The sequence below is a fragment of the Rattus norvegicus genome, chromosome 1 (genome assembly GCF_021556685.1).
Source record: "Rattus norvegicus strain SHRSP/BbbUtx chromosome 1, alternate assembly SHRSP_T2T, whole genome shotgun sequence".
Classification (NCBI taxonomy): Eukaryota; Metazoa; Chordata; class Mammalia; order Rodentia; family Muridae; genus Rattus; species Rattus norvegicus.
Genome location: NC_141534.1, coordinates 251,286,426 through 251,311,705, shown reverse-complemented (window position 1 = coordinate 251,311,705; position 25,280 = coordinate 251,286,426). Strand labels below are relative to the sequence as shown.

The 25,280-nt window shown below is 40.1% G+C and overlaps 1 protein-coding gene across 7 annotated transcripts in view; it reads right to left on the bottom strand.

Moving 5' to 3' along the window:
• The window catches only part of Cyp2c6 (cytochrome P450, family 2, subfamily C, polypeptide 6), a 37,779-nt gene extending 13,352 nt beyond the window's left edge, over window positions 1–24,427 (bottom strand). For 2 of the 7 annotated variants that reach the window (XM_087550341.1, XM_087550350.1), the window contains exons 1-6: window positions 24,189–24,378; window positions 23,335–23,440; window positions 14,999–15,161; window positions 14,675–14,824; window positions 13,675–13,835; window positions 12,428–12,604 (exon numbers count right to left, since the gene is read on the bottom strand). In XM_087550341.1, the coding sequence (XP_087406467.1) occupies window positions 12,428–12,604; window positions 13,675–13,835; window positions 14,675–14,824; window positions 14,999–15,161; window positions 23,335–23,388 (705 nt within the window). In that variant the 5' untranslated portion in view covers window positions 23,389–23,440; window positions 24,189–24,378. Of the gene's footprint in view, window positions 1–12,427; window positions 12,605–13,674; window positions 13,836–14,674; window positions 14,825–14,998; window positions 15,162–23,334; window positions 23,441–24,188 lie in introns of all 7 variants that reach the window. The other 5 variants (XR_015619959.1, XM_087550334.1, XM_087550361.1 and 2 more) reach the window with 3 other exon arrangements.
• Window positions 24,428–25,280: the final 853 nt, after the last annotated feature.

Sequence of the window (25,280 nt, the reverse complement as noted above, 5' to 3'; positions counted from 1 at the left end):
GTCTATGCAGAGATGTGTGTATTATAAAAGTGCAAAAAATAAGAGTCCGAGTACTCAGCCCTTTATTAACCCCATATTCCTGCTAAGAAGTGGTAGAAAAGCTGTAAGAATTAGAGGATAGGATGCAGAGAAGTGATGTGCAAATAAAACGACACACTTATGCACATTTGATCTTTGACAAAGAAGCCAAAAATATACAAAGGAAAAAAGAAAGCATCTTCATTAAATGGTGCCATTCTATCTGGATGTCTGTATGTAAAAAATTACAAATAGGCCCATATTTGTCACGATGCACAAAGCTCAAGTGCAAGTGTTTTGAAGACCTCAATATAAAACCAGATACACTGAATCTAATAGAACATAAAGAGGGGAAAGGGCCTTGAACTCATTGGCACAGGCAGAAATTTCCTAACGAGAACTCCGATGGCTCATGAACTAAATTCAGGAATTGATAAATGGGACCTCATGAAACTAGAAAGCTTCTGTAAGGCATCAGACATAGTCAATAAGACAAATTGATATCCTACAGGTTGGGAAAAGGAGATAGGTGTTGGGGGAGAGTGTAACTTAATCTTATATTGTGTGGGTGAAAGGACTGAAGCACTGAAGGCCAGCAGAAAGAATTGAAACAGGTGAATTCAGGAGGTAGGAGGTTGGGAGGACACTCTAGAATGTACCAGAGACATGGGAAGTGAGTGATTCTCTGGAATCAGAGAGGGCAGATACCCTAGATGAAAGGCCCCACAGTGGGGAGAAGGAAATTATTGAATTCGCCACCAGCAGAAAGACAGGTCATTAAATGAGAGATGGGGTTGCTATCACACAACCAAAGCTCTGACCCATAATTCTTCCTGTCCGAAAGCAATGCAAGGATGAAAATGGAGAAGAGCCTGAGGAAAAGAAAGTCCAGTGACAGGCCCAAAGTGGGGTCCAGCTGAAGGGGAAGCCCAAGACCTGACACCATTACTGACCCTATGGGGTGTTCACAAAAAGGGACCTACCATGACTTCTCTCCAAAAGACCCAACAAACAGCTGAAAGAGTCAGGTGCTGATATGTGTACCCAACCAATGAAAAAAAAAACTGCTTACCCTCCAGTTGAATTAGGGAAGAGCTGTAGGAAGCTAAAGAGGAGGCCAACCCTGTAAGAGGACCAGCAGCCTCAATTAACTTGGGACCCTGAGATTAGACACTGGATCACCAACCAGGCAGCATACAACAACTGAGATGAGACCTCCAACACATATACAGAAGAGGATTCCCAGGTCTGGGTTAAGTCAGAGAAGATGAATCTAACCCTCAAGGGACTGGAAGCCCTAGGAAGTTTAGAGGTCTGTTGGGATGGGTATGGTGGTGACATCTTTCTTGAAACTGGTGGGTGGGGAGTATCGGGAAACAGGGAGCAGGTATTGGATGTAGAACTCCCAGGGAGTGGATCACAAGGGGAATAAAATCTGGAGTGCAAAAATAAATAAATAAATAAAGAAAGAAAGAAAGAAAGAAAGAATGAATGAATGAATGAATAAGTAAACAAACAAACTCTCAAGAAAGAAATCAAAGAAGATCTCAGAAAATGGAGAGATCTCCTATGGTCATGAATTGGTAGAATTAACAAAATAACACTACCAAAGCAATCAATAGATTCGATGCAACCCCCAGTAAAATCCCAACAAATATTGTTTTTTTTTTATTTTCATTTTTCTACATACAGTCTGCCAGTTAGACCAACACTAGTTTTTGAAGGAGTTGTCTGTTTTCCATTGTATATTTTTTGTCTTCTTTGTCAAAGATCAAGTGTCTGTAAGTTTTTAATTTTATTTCTGGATCTTGAATTCTATTCTGTTGACCAGTGTTTCTGTCCCTGTACCAATACAAACTTACAGACACTTGATCTTTGACAAAGAAGACAGAAAAAAACAGTATTTGTCACATTACACAAGCTCAAGTCCAAGTGAGTCAAGCAACTCAACCCTAAAACAAGATACTTTGAATTTACAATGTAACAAAATGGAAATTGGGAAAGAGCATGGAACTCATGTGCACAGTAGACTATTTCCTAAATAAAATGGCTACAATGGCTCAGGCTCTAAATAAAGAACTGATAAATGGGACCTCATGAAACAGAAAAGTTCTGTAAGACAAGGACATTGTCATTAGGACAAATTGAAATACAACAGATTGAAAAAAAATGTTCAGTAACTTGACATCTGATAGGTGTTAGTATTGAAAATACACAAAAATCTCAAAAGCTAACCACCAAAAAACAAAAAAAAAACACACACACACATTCAAAATGAGGTATAAAACTTAACAGAGAATTCAAAAAAGAGGAATCTCGAATGCCTGAGAATCACTTAAAGAAATGATCAAAGTCCTCAGTGATCAGAAAAATGCAAATCAAAATGGCCCTGAGATTCCACAGTACACCAATCAGAATGGCTAAAATCAAAAATTCAGGTGTCAGCACATGTTGGCAATGATGTGGAGAAAAGGAACCTTCCTCCATTGATGGTGGGATTGCAAACTGGCACAACCACTCTGGAAATAAACTTGCAGGTTCCTCAGAAAATTGGAAATATATCTACCTGAAGACCCAGCATATACCCAGAAGATGTGCCACCATGCCACAGGGTGTGTCTTCCCCTATGTTCATAGTGGCCTTCTGTGTGACAAACAGAAATTATAAACAGCCCATATGTCCCCCAAAGGAAGAATGTGTTATGAAAACATGGTTCATTTGCAAAATGAAATACTATTTACCTATTAACAACAATGGCAACCTGAGTGAGGTAACTCAGACCCAAAAGGACATGCATGGCGTGTACTCACTAATATATGCATATTAGACAAAAAGTACAGAATTCCCAGGATACAGCCACAGAATTCAAAAAACTAACAAGCCAAAGGGCACAACTGAGCCTGCTCCAATCAACATGGCAGAGAGAAGAATGCAATCGTGGTAGGCGGGAGAGCAGACGGAAGAAGAGACCAGGCTGGGAAAGAAGCTGAGGTGGCAAAAGAAGAAACATTATCTTGTATTGGGGGAAACAGGACTAAAGCCCTGAGAGTCAGATAAAAAAATGGAAACAGGCAACCTTGGAAGATGGGTTGTAGGGGAACCCTCTAGAATGTACCAGAGATCTGGGAGGTGAGAGATTCTCAGGACAAAAAGGGAGGGACTCCAAAAGAAATTCCCTCAGAATATTGGACATAGAACTACCTGAGGACACAGCTATACACTCATGGGTATATACCAGAAAGATGCTCCAATATATAGCAAGGACACATGCTCCACTGTGATCATAGCAGCCTTATTCATAATATCCAGAGAATGGAAACAACCCAAATGTCCCTCAACAGAAAAATGGATACAGAAAATGTGGTACATTTACACAATGGAGTACTATACAGCCATTAAAAAGAATGATTTCATGAAATTCACAGAACTAGAAAACATCATCCTGGGTGAGTTAACACAGTCACAAAAGAACACACAGGGTACGTATTCATTGACAAGTGGATATTGGGACAAAATCTCAGAATACCGACAACACAACTCAGAGACCATTGAAGCTCAAGAAGAAAGAAGACCGAAGTATGGATGTTTCAGTCCTACTTAAAAAGGAGAGCAAAGTAATCACAGGAGGTTTAGTGTTAGAAGAACATGAAAGGAATAGTGGACGGGGAGAGGAAAAACAGGGGCGAGGCTCAGGTTTGGAAGGAGACAGAGGAGATGTTCAGAAGATCAGGAAATTGAACAGAGGTGTGTAGCAATAGAAGATGGAGAACTGGGTGGTAGGCTACAGAAAGTCCCAGATGCCAGGAAAACAAAGGCTCCCAGGACCCAACAGGGATGGCATTAGCTGAAATACCACCACCACCCCAAAAAAGAGAGAGGGAACCTGTAGAGACAATATCCTGAGGTTAGGCACATCTCTGATTGGTGAATGGAGCCATTCAACCTTCTCAAAAATTTAACCCTGAATTGCTCCTGGCTAAAGGAAATAGAAGGATAAAGAATGGAGAAGAGACTGAATGACAGACCACCATAGACTGACACACATGGGAGTTTGAGAAAGGACTGAGGTAACTGAGGGGGGTTGCAAGCCAATAGGAAAAACAACAATATCATCCAACTAGACAGTCCAGAGCTCCCAGGGACTAAACCACCAATGAAAGAAGGCACATAGAAGGACCCAGGGCTCCAGCTGCATATGTAGCAGAGGACAGAGTTATCTGGCATCCATGGGAGGGAAGGCCCTTAGTCCTATGAAGGGTTGATATCCCAGTGTAGGGGAATGCTAAGGCAGTGAGTTGGGAGTGAATCAGTGGGTGGGGAAGCGACCTCATACAGGGGAATAGGGTAAACTGAGAAGGAGGATAACATTTGAAATGTAAATAAATAAAAGAACAAGTAAATTTTTTTAAAAAAGGAAATGCCCTACAGTTGGAGAGGGAACAGGTAGAGTCCACCTCAGGTAGAAAGACAAAATGTCAAGTGAAGGAATTGGGTTGCCATTCCGCAGTCAAAAACTCTAACCCAGAATTGTTCCTGTCTGAAAGAACTGCAGGGACAAAAATGGAGAAGAGACTGAGTGAAAGGAGGTCCAGTTACAGGCCCAAATTGGGATCCAGCTCAAGGGTGGCACCAAGGCCTAATATTACTGATTCTATGGTGCATTTGCAAACAGGAGCCTAGCATGGCTGTTGTCTGAGAGGCTAAGGAAGCAGCTGAAAGAGTAAGATGGAGATACTTACAGGATACTGAAGTACATAAGCTATGGACCCTTGTGGTCAAATTATGGAAAAGTTGGAAAAAAGGAAGAGGGGAGCCCCATAGGAGGACCAGCAGTCTTCCTAGACTCCCAAGGTCTTCCTTGTTGTGCCACCAACAAGGCAGCATACACCAGCATATTTGAGGCCCCCAATGCATATACAGCAGAGGAATACCTGGTCTAGTCTCAGGGAGAGAAGATACACCTAACCCTTGAGAGAATTGAGGCTCCAGGAAGAGTGAATATCTAGTGACATGGTGCTGTTGGGGACAAATTATTGGAGACAGGGGCACTGCTGAAATATAGGATGAAGAACAATCAGAAGGCAGACTGAGAGGGAGATAAAAACTGGACTGTAAAAAACATTAAAGAGGTCCCCTGCATTCCAGACACCGCCCAGAACTGAAGGGATCCAATCAAAAGCTCCCTGATCAAATCCCTTGGGAGGGAGAGTTAAACCTTCAGAGGGACAGACATGGATGGGAAGCCAGAAGAGATTATACTCTGCCCACATTTCTGACTCCAGAGGAAAACACCTAACGCGATCTGGGATCCTTGTGCACAGGGGCCGCGGGAAAAGGCAGCACAGGCCCTCCTGGTTGCTGCCCTCACAGAGAGCTCAAAAGAAGCCCCCCATTAGCAACTTCAGCCCAGGGACCACAGGTAAGACCAACTTTTCTGCTCCAAGCGACATGTCTGGTGGACTCAGGACACACAGAGGCAAAATTCCTCTGGGACTGGACACTTCCGGTTTTTAGCTGGAGCCCCAACCCCAATGATCCCTGCCCAGAGTTCCCTGCTCCCAAACCCCTTGGGAGAGAGAGCTCACAACCTGGACAGGTGGGCACTCCTGAGATTGCAGGGTGGGAGAAACCATGAATACTGTCCATTCCTGCCCACATCCCTGGCCCAAGAGGAAACTGTATATGGCCTCTGGGAACCTGAAGATAGAGGCACTCGAATGGCAGATTCCCTGCAGTCCAGACACCAGCCAGATCTGAAGGTAACTGGTCAACAGTTCTCTGCACCCAAATCCCACGGGAGGGGGAACTAAACTTTCAGAAGAGCAGACGCGCCTGGGAAGCCAGAAGAGACTACACTCTGCCACATTTCTGACTCCAGAGGAAAACACCTAAAGCCATCTGTGACCCCGGTGCATGGGGCCTGAGGAAAAGGCTGCGCAGGCCCTCTTGGTTGCTGCCCTAACAGAGAGCTCAAAAGCTGCCCCCCCACAAGCAACTCAAGCCAGGGGACCACAGGTAAGACCAACTTTTCTGCTCCAAGCGACCTGCCTGGTGGACTCAGTATACAGGCCACAGGAACAGCTGAAGACCAGTACACATGAAAGACTACACACCCAAAAGCAGAACACTCTGTTCCCATAAGTGGCTGAAAAAAAACAGGAAAACAGGTCTACAATACTCCTGACACACAGGCACATAGGGCAGTCTAGCCACTCTCAGAAATGTCATAACAAGGTAACACCAGAGAAAACCTGACAGCAAGAGGCAAGCACAGGAACACAAGTAACAGAAAACAAGACTACATGGCATCATCGGAGCCAATTCTCCCACCAAAGCAAACACTGAATATCCAAACACACCAGAAAAGCAAGATCTACATTTAAAATCACATTTGACCATGATGATGGAGGACTTCAAGAAAGACATGAAGAACACGCTTAGAGAAACAGAGGAAAACATAAATAAACAAGTAGAAGCATATAGAGAGGAATCACAAAAATCCCTGAAAGAATTCCAGGAAAACACAATCAAACAGGCAAAGGAATTAAAATCGGAAATAGAAGAAATAAAGAAAGCACGAAGGGAGACAACCCTGGATATAGAAAACCAAAGAAAGACACAAGGAGCTATAGATACAAGCACAATAAACAGAATACAAGAGATAGAAGAGAGAATCTCAGGAGCAGAAGATTCCATAGAAATCATTGACACAACATTCGAAGATAACATAAAACGGAAAAAGCTACTGGTCCAAAACATACAGGAAATCAAGGACACAATGAGAAGATCAAACCTAAGGATAATAGGTATAGAAGAGAGTGAAGACTCCCAGCTCAAAGGACCAGTAAATATCTTCAACAAAATCATAGAAGAAAACTTCCCTAACCTAAAGAAAGAGATGCCCATCAACATACAAGAAGACTACAGAACTCCAAGTAGATTGGACCAGAAAAGAAAGTCCTCCTGTCACATAATAGTTGAAACAAAAAATGCACAAAACAAAGAAAGAATATTAAAAGCAGTAAGGGAAAAAAGGTCAAATAACGTATAAAGGCAGACCTATCAGAATCACACCAGACTTCTCAGCAGACACTATGTAAGCCAGAAGATCCCGGAAAGATGTCATACAGATCCTAAGAAAACACAAATGCCAGCACAGGTTACTGTATCCAGTAAAACTCTCAATAAAAAATAGAGGGAGAAACCAAGATATCCCATGACAAAACCAAATTTACACAATATCTTTCTACAAATCCAGCCCTACAAAGGATAATAAGTGGTAAAGCCCAAAATAAGGAGGCAAGGTATACCCTAGAAAAACTGAGAAACTAATTGTCTTGGCAACAAAACAAAGAGAAGAAAAGCACACAAACATAATCTCACATCCAAACACGAAAATAACAGGAAGCACCAATCACTATGCCTTAATACCTCTTAACATCAATGGACTCAACTCCCCAATAAAAAGACATAGATTAACAAACTGGATACACAATGAGGACCCTGCATTCTGCTGCCTACAGGAAACACACCTCAGAGGAAAAGAAAGACATTACCTCAGAGGGAAAGGCTGGAAAAAAACTTTCCAAGCAAATGGTCTGAAGAAGCAAGCTGGAATAGACATTCTAATATCAAATAAAATCAATTTTCAACGAAAAGTCATCAAACAAGATAAGGAAGGACACTTCATATTCATCAAAGGAAAAATCCACCAAGATGAACTCTCAATTCTAAATGTCTCTGCTACGAACACAAGGGCACCTGCACACATAAAAGAAACCTTACTAAAGCTCAAAGCACACATTGCAACTCACACAATAATAGTAGGAGATTTCAACACCCCACTCTCATCAATGGACAGATCATGGAAACAGAAATTAAACAGAGACATAGACAGACTAAGAGAAATCATGAACCAAATGGACTTAACAGATATTTATAGAACATTCTATCCTACAGCAAAATTCTATCCTTTCACCACCCCTGGAACTTTCTCCAAAATTGACCATATAATCAGTCATAAAACAGGCCTCAACAGATACAGAAAGATAAAAATAATCACATGTGTCCTATCAGAACATCACAGGCTAAAGCTGGTCTTCAATAACAATAAGAGAAGAATGGAAGTTGAACAATGCTCTAGTCAATGATAACCTGGTCAAAGAAGAAATAAAGAAAGAAATTAATGAACTTCTGAATTTAATGAAAATGAAGGTACATCATACACAAACTTATGAGACACAATGAAAGATGTGCTAAGATGAACACTCATAGATCTGAGTGCAGAAAGAAACAAGAGAGAGTATATATAAGCAGCTTGGCAGCACATCTAAAAGCGCTAGAACAAAAAGAAGGAAATACACCCAGGAGGAGTAGAAGGCAGGAAATAATCAAACTCAGAGGTGAAATCAACCAAGTAGAAACAAAAAGGACCATACAAAGAATCAACAGAACTAAAAGTTGGTTCTCTGAGAAAATCAACAAGATACAAAAACCCTTAGCCAGACTAATGAGAGGACACAGAGACTGTGTCCAAATTAACAAAATGAGAAATGAAAAGGGAGACATAACTACAGTATCAGAGGAATTCAAAAAATCATCAGATACTACTACAAAAAGCAATATTCAACAAAACATGAAATTCTGAAGGAAATGGACAATTTCCTAGACAGAAACCAGGTACCGAAGTTAAATCAGGAACAAATAAACCATTTAAACAACCCCACAACTCCTAACGAAATAAAAGCAGTGATTAAAGGTATCCAAACCAAAAAGAGAACAGGTCCAGGCGGGTTCAGTACAGAATTCTATCAGACATTTCATAGGAGACCTCATACCAATACTATCTAAACTATTCCACAAAATTGAAACAGATGGAGTGCTACCGAATTCCTTCTATGAAGCCAAAATTACCCTTTCAGCTAAATGACACAAAGACCCAACAAAGAAAGAGAACTTCAGACCAATTTCCCTTAAGAATATCGATGCAAAAATACTCAATAAAATTCTGGCAAACCGAATCCAAGAGCACATCAAAACAATCATCCACCGTGATCAAGTAGGCTTCATCCCACGCATGCAGGGATGGTTTAATATATGGAGAACCATCAAGGTGATCCATTATATAAACAAACTGAAAGAACAAAACCACATGATCATTTCATTAGATGCTGAGAAAGCATTTGACAAAATTCAACACCCCTTCATGATAAAGGTCCTGGAAAGAATAGGAATTCAAGGCCCATCCCTAAAAATATTTAAAGACATACACAACAAACCAGTAGCTAATATTAAACTAAATGGAGAGAAACGTGAAGCCAACCCACTAAAATCAGGGAGTAGTCAAGTCTGCCCACTCTCTCCCTACTCATTCAATATATTTCTTGAAGTTCTACCCAGAGCAATCAGAAAACAAAATGAGATGAAATGGAAACAGATTGGAAAAGAAGTCAAAAATCACTATTTTCACATGATATGATAGTATATTTAAGTGATCCCAAAAATTCCACCAGAGAACTACTAAACCTGATAAACACATACAGCAAAGTAGCAGGGAATAAAATTAACTCACATAAATCAGTAGCCTTCCTCTACACAAAAGAGAAACAAGCCGAGAGAGAAATTAGGGAAATGACACCCTATATAATAGTCCCAAATAATATAAAATACCTCGGTGTGACTTTAACCAAGCAAGTGAAGTATCTGTATGATAAGAACTTCAAGCCTCTGAAGGAAGAAATTGAAGAAGATCTCAGAAGATGGAAAGATCTCCCATGCTTATGGATTGGCAAGATTAACATAGAAAAATGGCCAGTTTACAAAAGGGATCTACAGATTAAATGCAATCCCCATCAAAATACCAATCCAATTCCTCAGAGAGTTAGACAGAAAAAATTTCAAATTCATCTGGATAACAAAAACTCAGGATAGCTAAAACTGTCCTCAACAATAAAAAGACTTCCTGGGGAACCACTATCCCTGAACTCAAGCAGTATTACAGAGCAATAGTGATAAAAACTGCATGGTATTGGTACAGAGACAGACAGATAGACCAGTGGAATAGAATTGAAGACCCAGAAATGAACCCACACACCTGAGAGCACCTGATTTTTGACAAAGGGACCGAAACCATTCAATGGAAAAAAGATAGCATTTTCAGCAAATGGTGCTGGTTCAACTGGAGGTCAACATGTAGAAGAATGCAGATCGATCCATGCTTATCACCCTGTACAAAGCTTAAGTCCAAGTGGATCAAGGACCTCCACATCAAACCTGATACACTCAAACTAATAGAAGAAAAACTAGGGAAGCACCTGGAACACATGGGCACTGGAAAAAATTTCCTGAACAAAACATCAATGGCTTATGCTCTAAGATCAAGAATCGACAAATGGGATCTCATAAAACTGCAAAGCTTCTGTAAGGCAAAGGACACTGTGGTTAGGACAAATCGGCAACCAACAGATTAGGAAAAGATCTTTACCAATCCTACAACAGATAGAGGCCTTATATCCAAAATATACAAAGAACTCAAGAAGTTCTACTGCAGGGAGCAAATAACCCTATTAAAAAATGCGGTTCAGAGTTAAACAAAGATTTCACATCTTAGGAATGCGGAATGGCTGAGAAACACCTAAAGAAATATTCAACATCTTTAGTCATAAGGGAAATGCAAATCAAAACAACCCTGAGATTCCACCTCACACCAGTGAGAATGGCTAAGATCAAAACCTCAGGTGACAGCAAATGCAGGCGAGGATGTGGAGAAAGAGGAACAGTCCTCCATTTTTGCCGGGATTGCAGACTGGTACAACCATTCTGGAAACCAGTCTGGAGGTTCCCCAGAAAATTGGACATTGTACTACCTGAGGACCCAGCTATATCTCTCTGGCATATATCCAAAAAATGCCCCAACATATAACAAAGACACATGCTCCACTATGTTCATAGCAGCCTATTTATAATAGCCAGAATCTGGAAAGAACACAGATGCCCTTCAACAGAGGAATGAATACAGAAAATGTGGTACATCTACACAATGGAATATTACTCAGCTATCAAAAACAGTGACTTTATGAAATTCATAGGCAAATGGATGGAACTGGAGAATATCCTCCTGAGTGAGGTAACCCAATCACATAAAAACACACATGGACTCATTGATAAGTGGTTATTTGCCCAAATGCTCAAATTACCCTAGATGCAAAGAACACATGAATCTCAATGATGACCAAAATGTGAATGCTTCACTCCTTTAAAAGGGGAACAAGAATATCCTTGGAAGGGAATAGGGAGGCAAAGCTTAGAACAGAGGCAGAAGGAACACTCTTTGAGAGCCTGCCCTACATTTGGCCCATATATATACAGCCACCAAACTAGGTAAGATGGATGAAGCAAAGAAGTGCAGGCTGACAGGAACCGGATGTAGATCTCCTGAGAGATACAGCCAGAATACAGCAAATACGTACGTGAATGCCATCATTACACCACTGAACTGAGAACGGGACCAATGTTGAAAGAATCAGAGAAAGGACTTTTAGAGCTTGAAGGTGCTTGAGACCACAAGAACAACAATGCCAACCAATCAGAGCTTCTAGGGACTAAGCCAATACCCAAAGATTATACATGGACTGACCCTGGACTCCAACTGCATAGGTACCAATGAATAGCCAGCCTAGTAAGAGCACCAGTGGAATGGGAAGCCCTTGGTCCTGCCAAGACTGAACCCCCAGTGATCGTGATTGTTGGGGGGAGGATGGTAATGGGGGGGATGGGGAGGGGCACACCCATAGAGAAGGGGAGGGGCAGTGGTTAGTGGGATGTTGGCCCAGAAACCAGGAAGGGGAATAACAATCGAAATGTAAATAAGAAATACTCAAGTTAATAAAGATGAAAAAAAAACCTAAAAAAAATTAAAGAATAAAACAAAACCAAAAATTAAAATAAATAAAATTAAAATCTCTTTCCTATTTCAGAAAATGCTTAAGGCACAAAATGACAATTATATGTGAATAGTTTTCTTACATAATGTACTAAATAAATAATAAATGAAAATCCCATAATGGCATGAATTTGGAAAAGCAGTGGAAAAAATACAAAGCTTATTTATTCACAATTTCTTATACTTTATCACATGATTTGAGTCGGTTTACATCTCTGCTGCACTTCATATTGTCTTTTTCCTCAGTTATGTTACTTTTTGTGGTGAAATAACTTTCAATGTGTTCTGATTAACCAATTCCCCTTATGTGCTCCTGAATCTATATTGTACTTTCATGGCTCAATAACTATTCAAGTTGGTTTTCAAATGACAGTGAACTGAGGCTTTTCAAAGCTCTGGCAAATAAGTTTTCAGTGACTGTGAATTTACTTGAAAAATGAAATAAATGAATATATATAAATGCTTTACCTGCTTCCACTTAATTAGGTAATAATCAATAAAGTCCCGGGGATTTGTAACATCCAGTGATTCTTGATGCTCTTTTATTTTCTTCAGAAGGTAGTTTCTAATATGATACACATTTTTAGCTAATGTCGTATGACTTCCCGGACAATAATCAATTAAAACAGGGAAAAAACTGCAAAACTACATGGAAAAACACCAAGGATTTATTAAATGCATAAGGGATAATAAAGAAATACATACATACTATAATCTAGCAATTCTCATTGGGATTTATAATTACATATATGGCTTAGGTTCACCTTGAAAAAGAGTTGCTCCATTTTAGTATAATAATATTATATATAAACTCTATGCTAGTAGAAGAATTGAGGAAGAAAATCCTGCTCATATAATTCTGGTTCATAGTGAATTTTTCCACATTCAGTAATAATTCAATTTTACCTGCAAAGTTTAAATATCATATGATATAAAGTAATGTAATCCAAACATTCTGGATGCCAGTATATGTTAAGAAAATAGGGTAAATAATTTACTGCAGAAAGCTTTTCAATCAGCCAATCTCTGAGATGAAGTGAAAGTATAGAATTGTGTGGGTCTCTAAAGCTGCTTGGACAAAAATTATACACCTTTATTTACTTCTCTGTGGTCCATAACTACTATATAGAAAGAGAGCAGGAGATGCTAATTCCTCACATGGAAAGATTGTCACGATATTAGTGACCTACACACCATACAACCATTCATGCTACCATTTCTTCTTGTTCCCATGTCAGGGAGGATCCAAAATAAAGCAGCAAACATTCCAATGTTTTCAGTGCTTCCTGTATCATTATCCAAAGTTTCCTTTAGCAGATTATTTTCTGTCTACACTGAGCAATTATGCCAAATACTGAAATGAGTAGGTCTTAACTTTTCACAGTACAAGAACTTGTGAGTAATGCAAGAATATTCTTTTATGAGTGACTGAATATCTTTCTAAAAATCAATGGATTAATTTGTAGAAAAAGCTCTCTGAAAGTCAATGACTAAAAATAACATCACATAGGAAGCTAAGTAGCTTGAGCCATCTTAGCATTTGTGCTTTGTTTATCTGTTGGTTAAGCAAAGGATGTAGACCTCCCTTGCAGAGGTCCTATCCATACTACTCTAGGCAGGTCATGTGTATCATTACATCACTATTAGTCCCCTTGTAATTTGACCTGAGAGAAAGAATAGTCACAAGTTTTCAGGAGGAGATGAATTTTATTCACCTGTGTCCAGGGACTGCTCAAAATCTTCATGTTCTCATTGAGTTTTTCCATCAAGTTAAGAAAATCCTGATCTTTATAATCAAAACGATTCTGGAAAATAATGGAGCAGATGACATTGCAAGGAGCACAGCCCAGGATAAACGTGGGGTCACAGGGTGAGCCTGAGGAATGGGAAACAATTGCAATATGTTATTAAAATATACCAAGAGGGCACTTTATCTTTGTAAATAGATAAAATCCTGGAGAAATTTTAAACTTCACTAAAATAAGATTTTCAGTCTTCATTTTATTTTGGAGAAAGTACTTAAAGACAAGTTTCTTCATAATTTAAGCAGATAACTTGACTGTTCTGTGAAAGGTATTTCAGGGGTGAGTAGCATTCACATAGCAATTGAAGATCTGTTCATCACCTAAGCCAAAACAGCGAATACAGAGAGAAATAGTTTACACAACAGAAGACAGATATGTAATATACTTAACAAAAATGAGATGTTGTTAATGAAAACAGTTCAAGGTTACTTATACAAGTCATTTTATTAAGTTCTTTGTGTTTGAAGATTAATACTGTCATGTATAATTTCTTAAAGCATAAAAAATATAATAAAATGAAATTATGATAATTTTTCAAATCATCATGAAATTCTATTACATAGCCAAGGAATGAAATTATATTTTAACTCATAAGTAACCAGGACTATGAAAACGAGCATTCAAGACACATTGCCATATCAGTGAATTTGGGGAGATGAAAGTAGGCCCACAAAATGAAAACAAATATCATCTGGTTTGGGATCTATAGATGTAGATGATGTCACTACCACCATTATCCATAGCAACTCTTCTGTACTAAAATGATCAGCAATAAATAAGTTATGTTCACGCTAAGAATGGAACTCATTAGAAAATTAAAATAAAAGCTGTTGTAAAGTAATGCCAGTAGATCCTTTGACCCTTTGTACTCTAACAGGATGGAAAACTCAAAACACAAAAATTTACTTACCATTGGTTTTCCTCAGTTCCTCCACAAGGCACCGTGCTTCCTCTTGAACACGATCCTCAATGTTCCTTTTCCCCATGCCCAAATTCCGCAGAGTCGTGAGGGTAAAGCGTCTTATTTCTTTCCATCTATTTCCATGGCTAAAAACAATTCCTAAACAAATGGGAATAGAAACTACAATGTGATCTCAGAAAGAAAGAGGGCATTGGAGAAGACACAACCCTAGAGAGACATAGTCTGAGCCCCAGGATCAAGTCTGGCCTTTGCTGTCTATCTTCTTCCTCACTGTGAATGCTACCCAGCTCACTCATAAAAATGCATACTTACCAAGGTCTTTATTAATTTTTTCAGCTACTGGGAAGCTTCCTCTTTCAGCAAACTCCTCCCCATGATCAATCAAGGCTTCTTTTACTGCTTCATATCCATGCAATATCACAGTGGGCTTCGTGCCAAAGTAAAGAGTAAATACAGGACCATACACTTTTGAGAACTGGAAATTGAAAAGCAACCAATGGGTACTTGTCACTTTTCAGTGATGTCACAATGGCCCAGGTACTTGATATTTAGAATACAATAAAGTACCGCATCAAAATATTCAGCAGGTCTCTTGATCGTGTTTCAGTAAGTACTTCAGGCAAAAGTTTTCCAAATTCATTTTGGGGCTGAATTGCTCATGAATAAAAGATCCATTCCATGGGCAGTCACCAAACCCTGGCAACTGTTACTGATTCAATGTTGTGCTTGCAGACAGGAACCTAGTATGACTTTCCTATGAGAGGCTCAAAGAGCAACTGATTGACAAAATTATAGATGTTTACAGTCAAAAATCGAACTGTAGGAAGAGTAAGAAAGAGTGGGAAGATTGAAGGAACATAAGGGAATAGCAATCCCATAAGAAACCACAGAGTGTTAACTAACCTGGGCCACTGGGAGTTTTCAGGGACTAAATCACAAACTAAAGAGAATACAAACCCTGAACTGAGGCTTCGGCACATATATAGGAGAGGACTACCTTGTCTGACTTCAGTGGGAAAGGATGTGCCTAATCCTACAGAGACTTTATACACCAGGGAAGGGAGATGAATAAGGGGCACCTTCTCAGAAACAAAGTAGAAGGAGAATGAGGAAGAACTATGCAAGGGGGATGATATTCAAAATTGGGGGGGGTAAATAACATAATAATAATAACAATAATAATAACTAATATTAATTTAAAAATGTAGCGGAAGTCCCACACCCGCGGATCCCGGCCCACAGCAGCTCTCTGCTCCCAGACCCGGTGAGAGAGAGACCCAACCGCCTGGTTAGGTGGGCACTCCTGAGGCTGCAGAGCAGAAGAGACCACCAACACTGCTCACCCCTGCCCACATCCCTGGCCCAAGAGGAAACTGTATAAGGCCTCTGGGCTCCCGTGGGGGAGGGCCCAGGAGCGGCAGGACCCCTGCCTGAGACACCTCTGGAACCTGAAAGAAACAGACCGGATAAACAGTTCTCTGTACCCAAATCCCGTGGGAGGGAGAGCTGAACCTTCAGAGAGGCAGACAAGCCTGGGAAACCAGAAGAGACTGCTCTCTGCACACACATCTCGGACGCCAGAGGAAAAAGCCAAAGACCATCTGGAACCCTGGTGCACTGAAGCTCCCGGAAACGGCGGCACAGGTCTTCCGGGTTGCTGCCACTGCAGAGAGCCCGTGGGCAGCACCCAACGAGCGAACTTGAGCCCCGGGACCACCGTAAGAATAACTTTTCTGCTGCAAGAAAGCTGCCTGGTGAGCTTGGGACACACGGAAGCAGAATTCCTGTAGGACCGGGCACGTTCTGTGTTTACCAGAAGTCCCACTCCTGCGGATCCCGGCCCGCAGCAGCTCTCTGCCCCCAGACCCTGTGAGAGAGAGACCCAACCGCCTGGTCAGGTGGGCACTCCTGAGACTGCAGAAGGGAAGAGACCACCAACACTGCTCACCCCTGCCCACATCCCTGGCCTAAGAGGAACTGTATAAGGCCTCTGGGCTCCCGTGGGGGAGGGCCCAGGAGCGGCAGGACCCCTGTGCCTGAGACACCACCAGAACCAGAAGGAAACAGACCGGATAAACAGTTCTCTGCACCCAAATCCCATGGGAGGGAGAGCTGAACCTTCAGAGAGGCAGACAAGCCTGGGAAACCAGAAGAGACTGCTCTCTGCACACACATCTCGGACGCCAGAGGAAAAAGCCAAAGACCATCTGGAACCCTGGTGCATTGAAGCTCCCGGAAACGGCGGCACAGGTCTTCCTGGTTGCTGCCGCTGCAGAGAGCCCGTGGGTAGCACGCCACGAGCGAACTTGAGCCTCGGGACCACAGGTAAGAATAACTTTTCTGCTGCAAGAAAGCTGCCTGGTGAACTCAAGACACAGGCCCACAGGAACAGCTGAAGACCTGTAGAGAGGAAAAACCACACGCCGGAAAGCAGAACACTCTGTCCCCATAACTGACTGAAAGAAAGGAAAACAGGTCTACAGCACTCCTGACACACAGGCTTATAGGACAGTCTAGCCACTGTCAGAAATAGCAGAACAAAGTAACACTAGAGATAATCTGTTGGCGACAGGCAAGCGCAGGAACCCAAGCAACAGAAACCAAGAGTACATGGCACAATCGGAGCCCAATTCTCCCATCAAAACAAACATGGAATATCCAAACACACCAGAAAAGCAAGATCTAGTTCCAAAATCATTTTTGATCATGATGCTGGAGGACTTCAATAAAGACGTGAAGAACTCCCTTAGAGAACAAGTAGAAGCCTACAGAGAGGAATCGCAAAAATGCCTGAAAGAATCGCAAAAATCCCTGAAAGAATTCCAGGAAAACATAAATAAATAAGTAGAAGCCCATAGAGAGGAGACACAAAAATCCCTGAAAGAATTCCAGGAAATCATAAATAAACAAGTAGAAGCCCATAGAGAGGAGACACAAAAATCCCTGAAAGAATTCCAGGAAAACACAATCAAACAGTTGAAGGAATTAAAAATGGAAATAGAAGCAATCAAGAAAGAACACATGGAAACAACCCTGGATATAGAAAACCAAAAGAAGAGACAAGGAGCTGTAGATACAAGCTTCACCAACAGAATACAAGAGATGGAAGAGAGAATCTCAGGAGCAGAAGATTCCATAGAAATCATTGACTCAACTGTCAAAGATAATGTAAAGCGGAAAAAGCTACTGGTCCAAAACATACAGGAAATCCAGGACTCAATGAGAAGATCAAACCTAAGGATAATAGGTATAGAAGAGAGTGAAGACTCCCAGCTCAAAGGACCAGTAAATATCTTCAACAAAATCATAGAAGAAAACTTCCCTAACCTAAAAAAAGAGATACCCATAGACATACAAGAAGCCTACAGAACTCCAAATAGATTGGACCAGAAAAGAAACACCTCCCCTCACAGAATTGTCAAAACACCAAACGCACAAAATAAAGAAAGAATATTAAAAGCAGTAAGGGAAAAAGGTCAAGTAACATATAAAGGGAGACCTATCAGAATCACACCAGACTTCTCGCCAGAAACTATGAAGGCCAGAAGATCCTGGACTGATGTTATACAGACCCTAAGAGAACACAAATGCCAGCCCAGGTTACTGTATCCAGCAAAACTCTCAATTAACATTGATGGAGAAACCAAGATATTCCATGACAAAACCAAATTTACACAATATCTTTCCACAAATCCAGCACTACAAAGGATAATAAATGGTAAAGCCCAATATAAGGAGGCAAGCTATACCCTAGAAGAAGCAAGAAACTAATCGTCTTGGCAACAAAACAAAGAGAATGAAAGCACACAAACATAACCTCACATCCAACTATGAATATAACGGGAAGCAATAATCACTATTCCTTAATATCCCTCAATATCAATGGCCTCAACTCCCCAATAAAAAGACATAGATTAACAAACTGGATACACAACGAGGACCCTGCATTCTGCTGCCTACAGGAAACACACCTCAGAGACAAAGACAGAAACTACCTCAGAGTGAAAGGCTGGAAAACAACTTTCCAAGCAAATGGTCAGAAGAAGCAAGCTGGAGTAGACATTCTAATATCAAATAAAATCAATTTCCAACTAAAAGTCATCAAAAAAGATAAGGAAGGACACTTCATATTCATCAAAGGAAAAATCCATCAAGATGAACTCTCAATCCTAAATATCTATGCCCCATATACAAGGGCACCTACATACGTAAAAGAAACCTTACTAAAGCTCAAAGCACACATTGCACCTCACACAATAATAGTGGGAGATTTCAACACCCCACTCTCATCAATGGACAGATCATGGAAACAGAAATTAAACAGTGATATCGACAGATTAAGAGAAGTCATGAGCCAAATGGACTTAACGGATATTTATAGAACATTCTATCCTAAAGCAAAAGGATATACCTTCTTCTCAGCTCCTCATGGTACTTTCTCCAAAATTGACCATATAATTGGTCAAAAAACGGGCCTCAACAGGTAAAGAAAGATAGAAATAATCCCATGCGTGCTATCGGACCACGACGGCCTAAAAATGGTCTTCAATAACAATAAGGGAAGAATCCCCACATATACGTGGAAATTGAACAATGCTCTACTCAATGATAACCTGGTCAAGGAAGAAATAAAGAAAGAAATTAAAAACTTTTTAGAATTTAATGAAAATGAAGATACAACATACCCAAACTTATGGGAAAGAATGAAAGCTGTGCTAAGAGGAAAACTCATAGCGCTGAGTGCCTGCAGAAAGAAACAGGAAAGAGCATATGGCAGCAGCTTAACAGCACACCTAAAAGCTCTAGAACAAAAAGAAGCAAATACACCCAGGAGGAGTAGAAGGCAGGAAATAATTAAACTCAGAGCTGAAATCAACCAAGTAGAAACAAAAAGGATCATAGAAAGAATCAACAGAACCAAAAGTTGGTACTTTGAGAAAATCAACAAGATAGATAAACCCTTAGCCAGACTAACGAGAGGACACAGAGAGTGCGTCCAAATTAACAAAATCAGAAATGAAAAGGGAGACATAACTACAGATTCAGAAAAAATTCAAAAAATCATCAGATCTTACTATAAAAACCTATATTCAACAAAACTTGAAAATCTTCAGGAAATGGACAATTTCCTAGACAGATACCAGGTATCGAAGTTAAATCAGGAACAGATAAACCAGTTAAACAACCCATAACTCCTAAGGAAATAGAAGCAGTCATTAAAGGTCTCCCAACCAAAAAGAGCCCAGGTCCAGACGGGATTAGTACAGAATTCTATCAAACCTTCATAGAAGCCCTCATACCAATATTATCCAAACTATTCCACAAAATTGAAACAGATGGAGCACTACCGAATTCCTTCTACGAAGCCACAATGACTCTTACACCTAAACCACACAAAGACACAACAAAGAAAGAGAACTTCAGACCAATTTCCCTTAAGAATATCGATGCAAAAATACTCAATAAAATTTTGGCAAACCGAATTCAAGAGCACATCAAAACAATCATCCACCATGATCAAGTAGGCTTCATCCCAGGCATGCAGGGGTGGTTTAATATACGGAAAACCATCAACGTGATCCATTATATAAACAAACTGAAAGATCAGAACCACATGATCATTTCATTAGACGCTGAGAAAGCATTTGACAAAATTCAACACCCCTTCATGATAAAAGTCCTGGAAAGAATAGGAATTCAAGGCCCATAACTAAACATAGTAAAAGCCATATACAGCAAACCAGTTGCTAACATTAAACTAAATGGAGAGAAACTTGAAGCAATCCCACTAAAATCAGGGACTAGACAAGGCTGCCCACTCTCTCCCTACTTATTCAATATAGTTCTTGAAGTTCGAGCCAGAGCAATCAGACAACAAAAGGAGATCAAGGGGATACAGATCGGAAAAGAAGAGGTCAAAATATCACTATTTGTAGATGATATGATAGTATATTTAAGTGATCCCAAAAGGTCCACCAGAGAACTACTAAAGCTGATAAACAACCTCAGCAAAGTGGCTGGGTATAAAATTAACTCAAATAAATCAGTTGCCTTCCTCTATACAAAAGAGAAACATGCCGAGAAAGAAATAAGGGAAACGACACCCTTCATAATAGACCCAAATAATATAAAGTACCTCGGTGTGACTTTAACCAAGCAAGTAAAAGATCTGTACAATAAGAACTTCAAGACACTGAGGAAAGAAATTGAAGTAGACCTCAGAAGATGGAAATATCTCCCATGCTCATGGATTGGCAGGATTAATACAGTAAAAATGGCCATTTTACCAAAAGCAATCTACAGATTCAATGCAATCCCCATCAAAATACCAATCCAATTCTTCAAAGAGTTAGACAGAACAATTTGCAAATTCATCTGGAATAACAAAAAACCCGGGATAGCTAAAGCTATCCTCAATAATAAAAGGACTTCAGGGGGAATCACTATCCCTGAACTCAAGCAGTATCACAGAGCAATAGTGATAAAAACTGCATGGTATTGGTACAGAGACAGACAGATAGACCAATGGAATAGAATTGAAGACCCAGAAATGAACCCACACACCTATGGTCACTTGATTTTTGACAAAGGAGCCAAAACCATCCAATGGAAAAAAGATTCCATTTTCAGCAAATGGTGCTGGTTCAACTGGAGGTCAACATGTAGAAGAATGCAGATCGATCCATGCTTATCACCCTGTACAAAGCTTAAGTCCAAGTGGATCAAGGACCTCCACATCAAACCAGACACACTCAAACTAATAGAAGAAAAACTAGGGAAGCATCTGGAACACATGGGCACTAGAAAAAATTTCCTGAACAAAACACCAATGGCTTATGCTCTAAGATCAAGAATCGACAAATGGGATCTCATAAAACTGCAAAGCTTCTGTAAGGCAAAGGACACTGTGGTTAGGACAAAACGGCAACCAACACATTGGGAAAAGATCTTTACCAATCCTACAACAGATAGAGGCCTTATATCCAAAATATACAAAGAACTCAAGAAGTTAGACCGCAGGGAAACAAATAACCCTATTAAAAAATGGGGTTCAGAGCTAAACAAAGAATTCACAGCTGAGGAATGCCGAATGGCTGAGAAACACCTAAAGAAATGTTCAACATCTTTAGTCATAAGGGAAATGCAAATCAAAACAACCCTGAGATTTCACCTCACACCAGTGAGAATGGCTAAGATCAAAAACTCAGGTGACAGCAGATGCTGGCGAGGATGTGGAGAAAGGGGAATACTCCTCCATTGTTGGTGGGATTGCAGACTGGTAAAACCATTCTGGAAATCAGTCTGGAGGTTCCTCAGAAAATTGGACATTGAACTGCCTGAGGATCCAGCTATACCTCTCTTGGGCATATACCCAAAAGATGCCTCAACATATAAAAGAGACACGTGCTCCACTATGTTCATCGCAGCCTTATTTATAATAACCAGAAAATGGAAAGAACCCAGATGCCCTTCAATAGAGGAATGGATACAGAAAATGTGGTACATCTACACAATGGAATATTACTCAGCTATCAAAAACAACGAGTTTATGAAATTCGTAGGCAAATGGTTGGAACTGGAAAATATCATCCTGAGTGAGCTATCCCAATCACAGAAAGACATACATGGTATGCACTCATTGATAAGTGGCTATTAGCCCAAATGCTTGAATTACCCTAGATCCCTAGAACAAACGAAATTCAAGACGGATGATCAAAATGTGAATGCTTCACTCCTTCTTTAAATGAGGAAAAAGAATACCCTTGGCAGGGAAGGGAGAGGCAAAGATTAAAACAGAGACTGAAGGAACAGCCATTTTGAGCCTGCCCCACCGGTGGCCCATACATATACAGCCACCCAATTGGACAAGATGGATGAAGCAAAGAAGTGCAGACCGACAGGAGCCGGATGTAGATCGCTCCTGAGAGACACAGCCAGAATACAGCAAATACAGAGGCGAATGCCAGCAGCAAACCACTGAACTGAGAATAGGTCCCCCGTTGAAGGAATCAGAGAAAGAACTGGAAGAGCTTGAAGGGGCTCGAGACCCCAAAAGTACAACAATATCAAGCAACCAGAGCTTCCAGGGACTAAGCCACTACCTAAATACTATATATGGACTGACCCTGGACTCTGACCCCATAGGTAGCAATGAATATCCTAGTAAGAGCACCAGTGGAAGGGGAAGCCCTGGGTCCTGCTAAGACTGAACCCCCACTGAACTAGACTATGGGGGGAGGGCGGCAATGGGGGGAGGGTTGGGAGGGGGACACCCATAAGGAAGGGGAGGAGGGAGGGGGATGTTTGCCCGGAAACCGGGAAAGGGAATAACACTTGAAATGTATATAAGAAATACTCAAGTTAATAATAATAAAAAAAAAAAGCAAAGCAAGAAAACCCTATAGGCAAAATGAGAATAATGTCAAATAAACCACACTTTATATTATGGAGAGTTTGCAAACCTATCTTCTGAAATTAAATATTCTTTCTCAAAAAAAAATGTAAAAGTACTCAACATTTAAAAGCACTCTTTTTTTATCACTTGATGCCTGGACAATCTAATTCCATGTTCGCTCATACTAAAATAAGTGTCAATGCTCAGATGACGATTTCAGCAACACCTGTAAGCCTTTTTCTGTGCAGCTTACCTTCAGGAATAAAAGAGAAAATCCATAGTGAGGACCCAAAGTTAATTCTATCATTACCACAAGTGTGGAGACTGTGTAGTACCGAAGCTGCACAAAGCATGGGCATCTGTTAAGAGAACAGTTTCACCCTGAGGCATTCTTGGTCCCAGGCACAGAATAAAAGTCAATTTGAATAGTATCAAATATGTTTAGTTCTCTTATTTCCTGTGTTTTGCCTCATCTATGGATATTTTATTTTAATAAAACATCAGTTATTTAGGGAGCTTCAATACCAAAAGATAATAAATACACATCTTTAAAATGCTGCATGATTTGGTGGATGGTGTCATATACCCTTTTCCAGAGACTTAGCAAAAAATATGGAAAGAGCAATAAAATAAAGAAAAGAAGTATACATAGTTTTTGCAATTTTCCAAATGTTATTTTAATATGTAAAGACCCAAAGTTCTCTAATTCACCATAGAAATTGCTTTTTCTTCAATTTCTCATGGGGATAGAAATGAACCTTCACAGGATTCTAACTTTACAATCATTAATCAATTACAAGGCCATTTGGGCAAGTCCTGAAAATGTAAATGAAAATAAGATTACACAGACTTTATATGCTATAGTTATGAATATATGTATATAAATATACCTATTTGCATGTACCAATTAATAAAAGAATGGCCATTGATTGTATAAAAGAAAAGTAGGAGTGTATGGGAGGGTTTGGAAAGAGAAAAGTGAAAGAGGAATATATTATGATCTCAAAATAATAATTATGTAATTATAATCTCAAAATGAAAAAAAATTTTAAAAGAGTTATATTCACCTTTCCTTGCAACGTAAAAGAGGAGCATAAGCATACTTACACTGGTTAAGGATTGGGTGATGTTCTTCACATTTAGCTGAAAGATATTGCCAATAATTGGGAGAGGAATAGGGCCTGGGGGGAGCTTTCCTCTCCCAGAACTCTGTCTCCAGATTGACAGGAGAATAAGACAGGTGAGAGTGAGCACCAGCAACATGACCAGATCCATTGAGTTTCTCTTTATTGACACAGCTCTGCCAGGAAGCATAGAGCTTTTATCATGTGGCTGCTGAATCAATATTGCATAATTGACTAATCAGCTACCTGCTGATCTTTTTCTTTTACATGAACTTTATCCTAGGGACAATAACAAAAATAAGCTCTTCTTCGTTCTTAAACATCTCATGATATAACTCAAACTGTGTACTTATCTGCTTGACCTTCCCAAGGTTAGAAGTATATGCATGAGCCACCATGCCCAAGTTTAACTGTATATTTAACTGTGTGTATAATTGAAATATTTGTTACCTCAGACATTTACACAAGCATTCTCAATAACTGTAACTTTATAAATATTTAATACCCCATTTTTCATTGGGTTGTTTGGTTCTTTGATGGTTAGCTTTTTGAGTTCTTTATAGATTTTGGATATTAGCCCTCTATCAGAGGTCAAGTTAGTGAAATAATTTTCCTTAATTTGTCGGCTGCTGATATTCCCTATTGACTATGTCCTTTGCCTTACAGAAGCTTTCAAATTTTGCGAGGTCCCGTTTATCAATTCTTGATCTTAGAGTATGAGCAATTAGAGTTCAATTTAGGAAATTTTCCCTTTTCCAGTGAGTTCAAGAAACTTTCCCACTTCCTCTTCTATTAAAATCAGTGTCCCAAACTGGGATCCAGCTCAAGGAGAGGCCCCAAGGACTGACAATATTACTGAGGCTATGGAGTGTTCACAAAAATGGACCTATCATGAATGCTCTCTGAAAGACCCAACAAGCAGCTGAAAGAGAAAGATGTAGATATTCATATCCAACATATGGACAGAAGCTACCAGCCCCTGTGGTTGAATTAGGGAAATCTAGAAGAGGCTGAGGATGAGGGCAACCCTTTAGGAAGACCAGCAGTCTCAATTAACCTGGACCTCCGAGAGCTC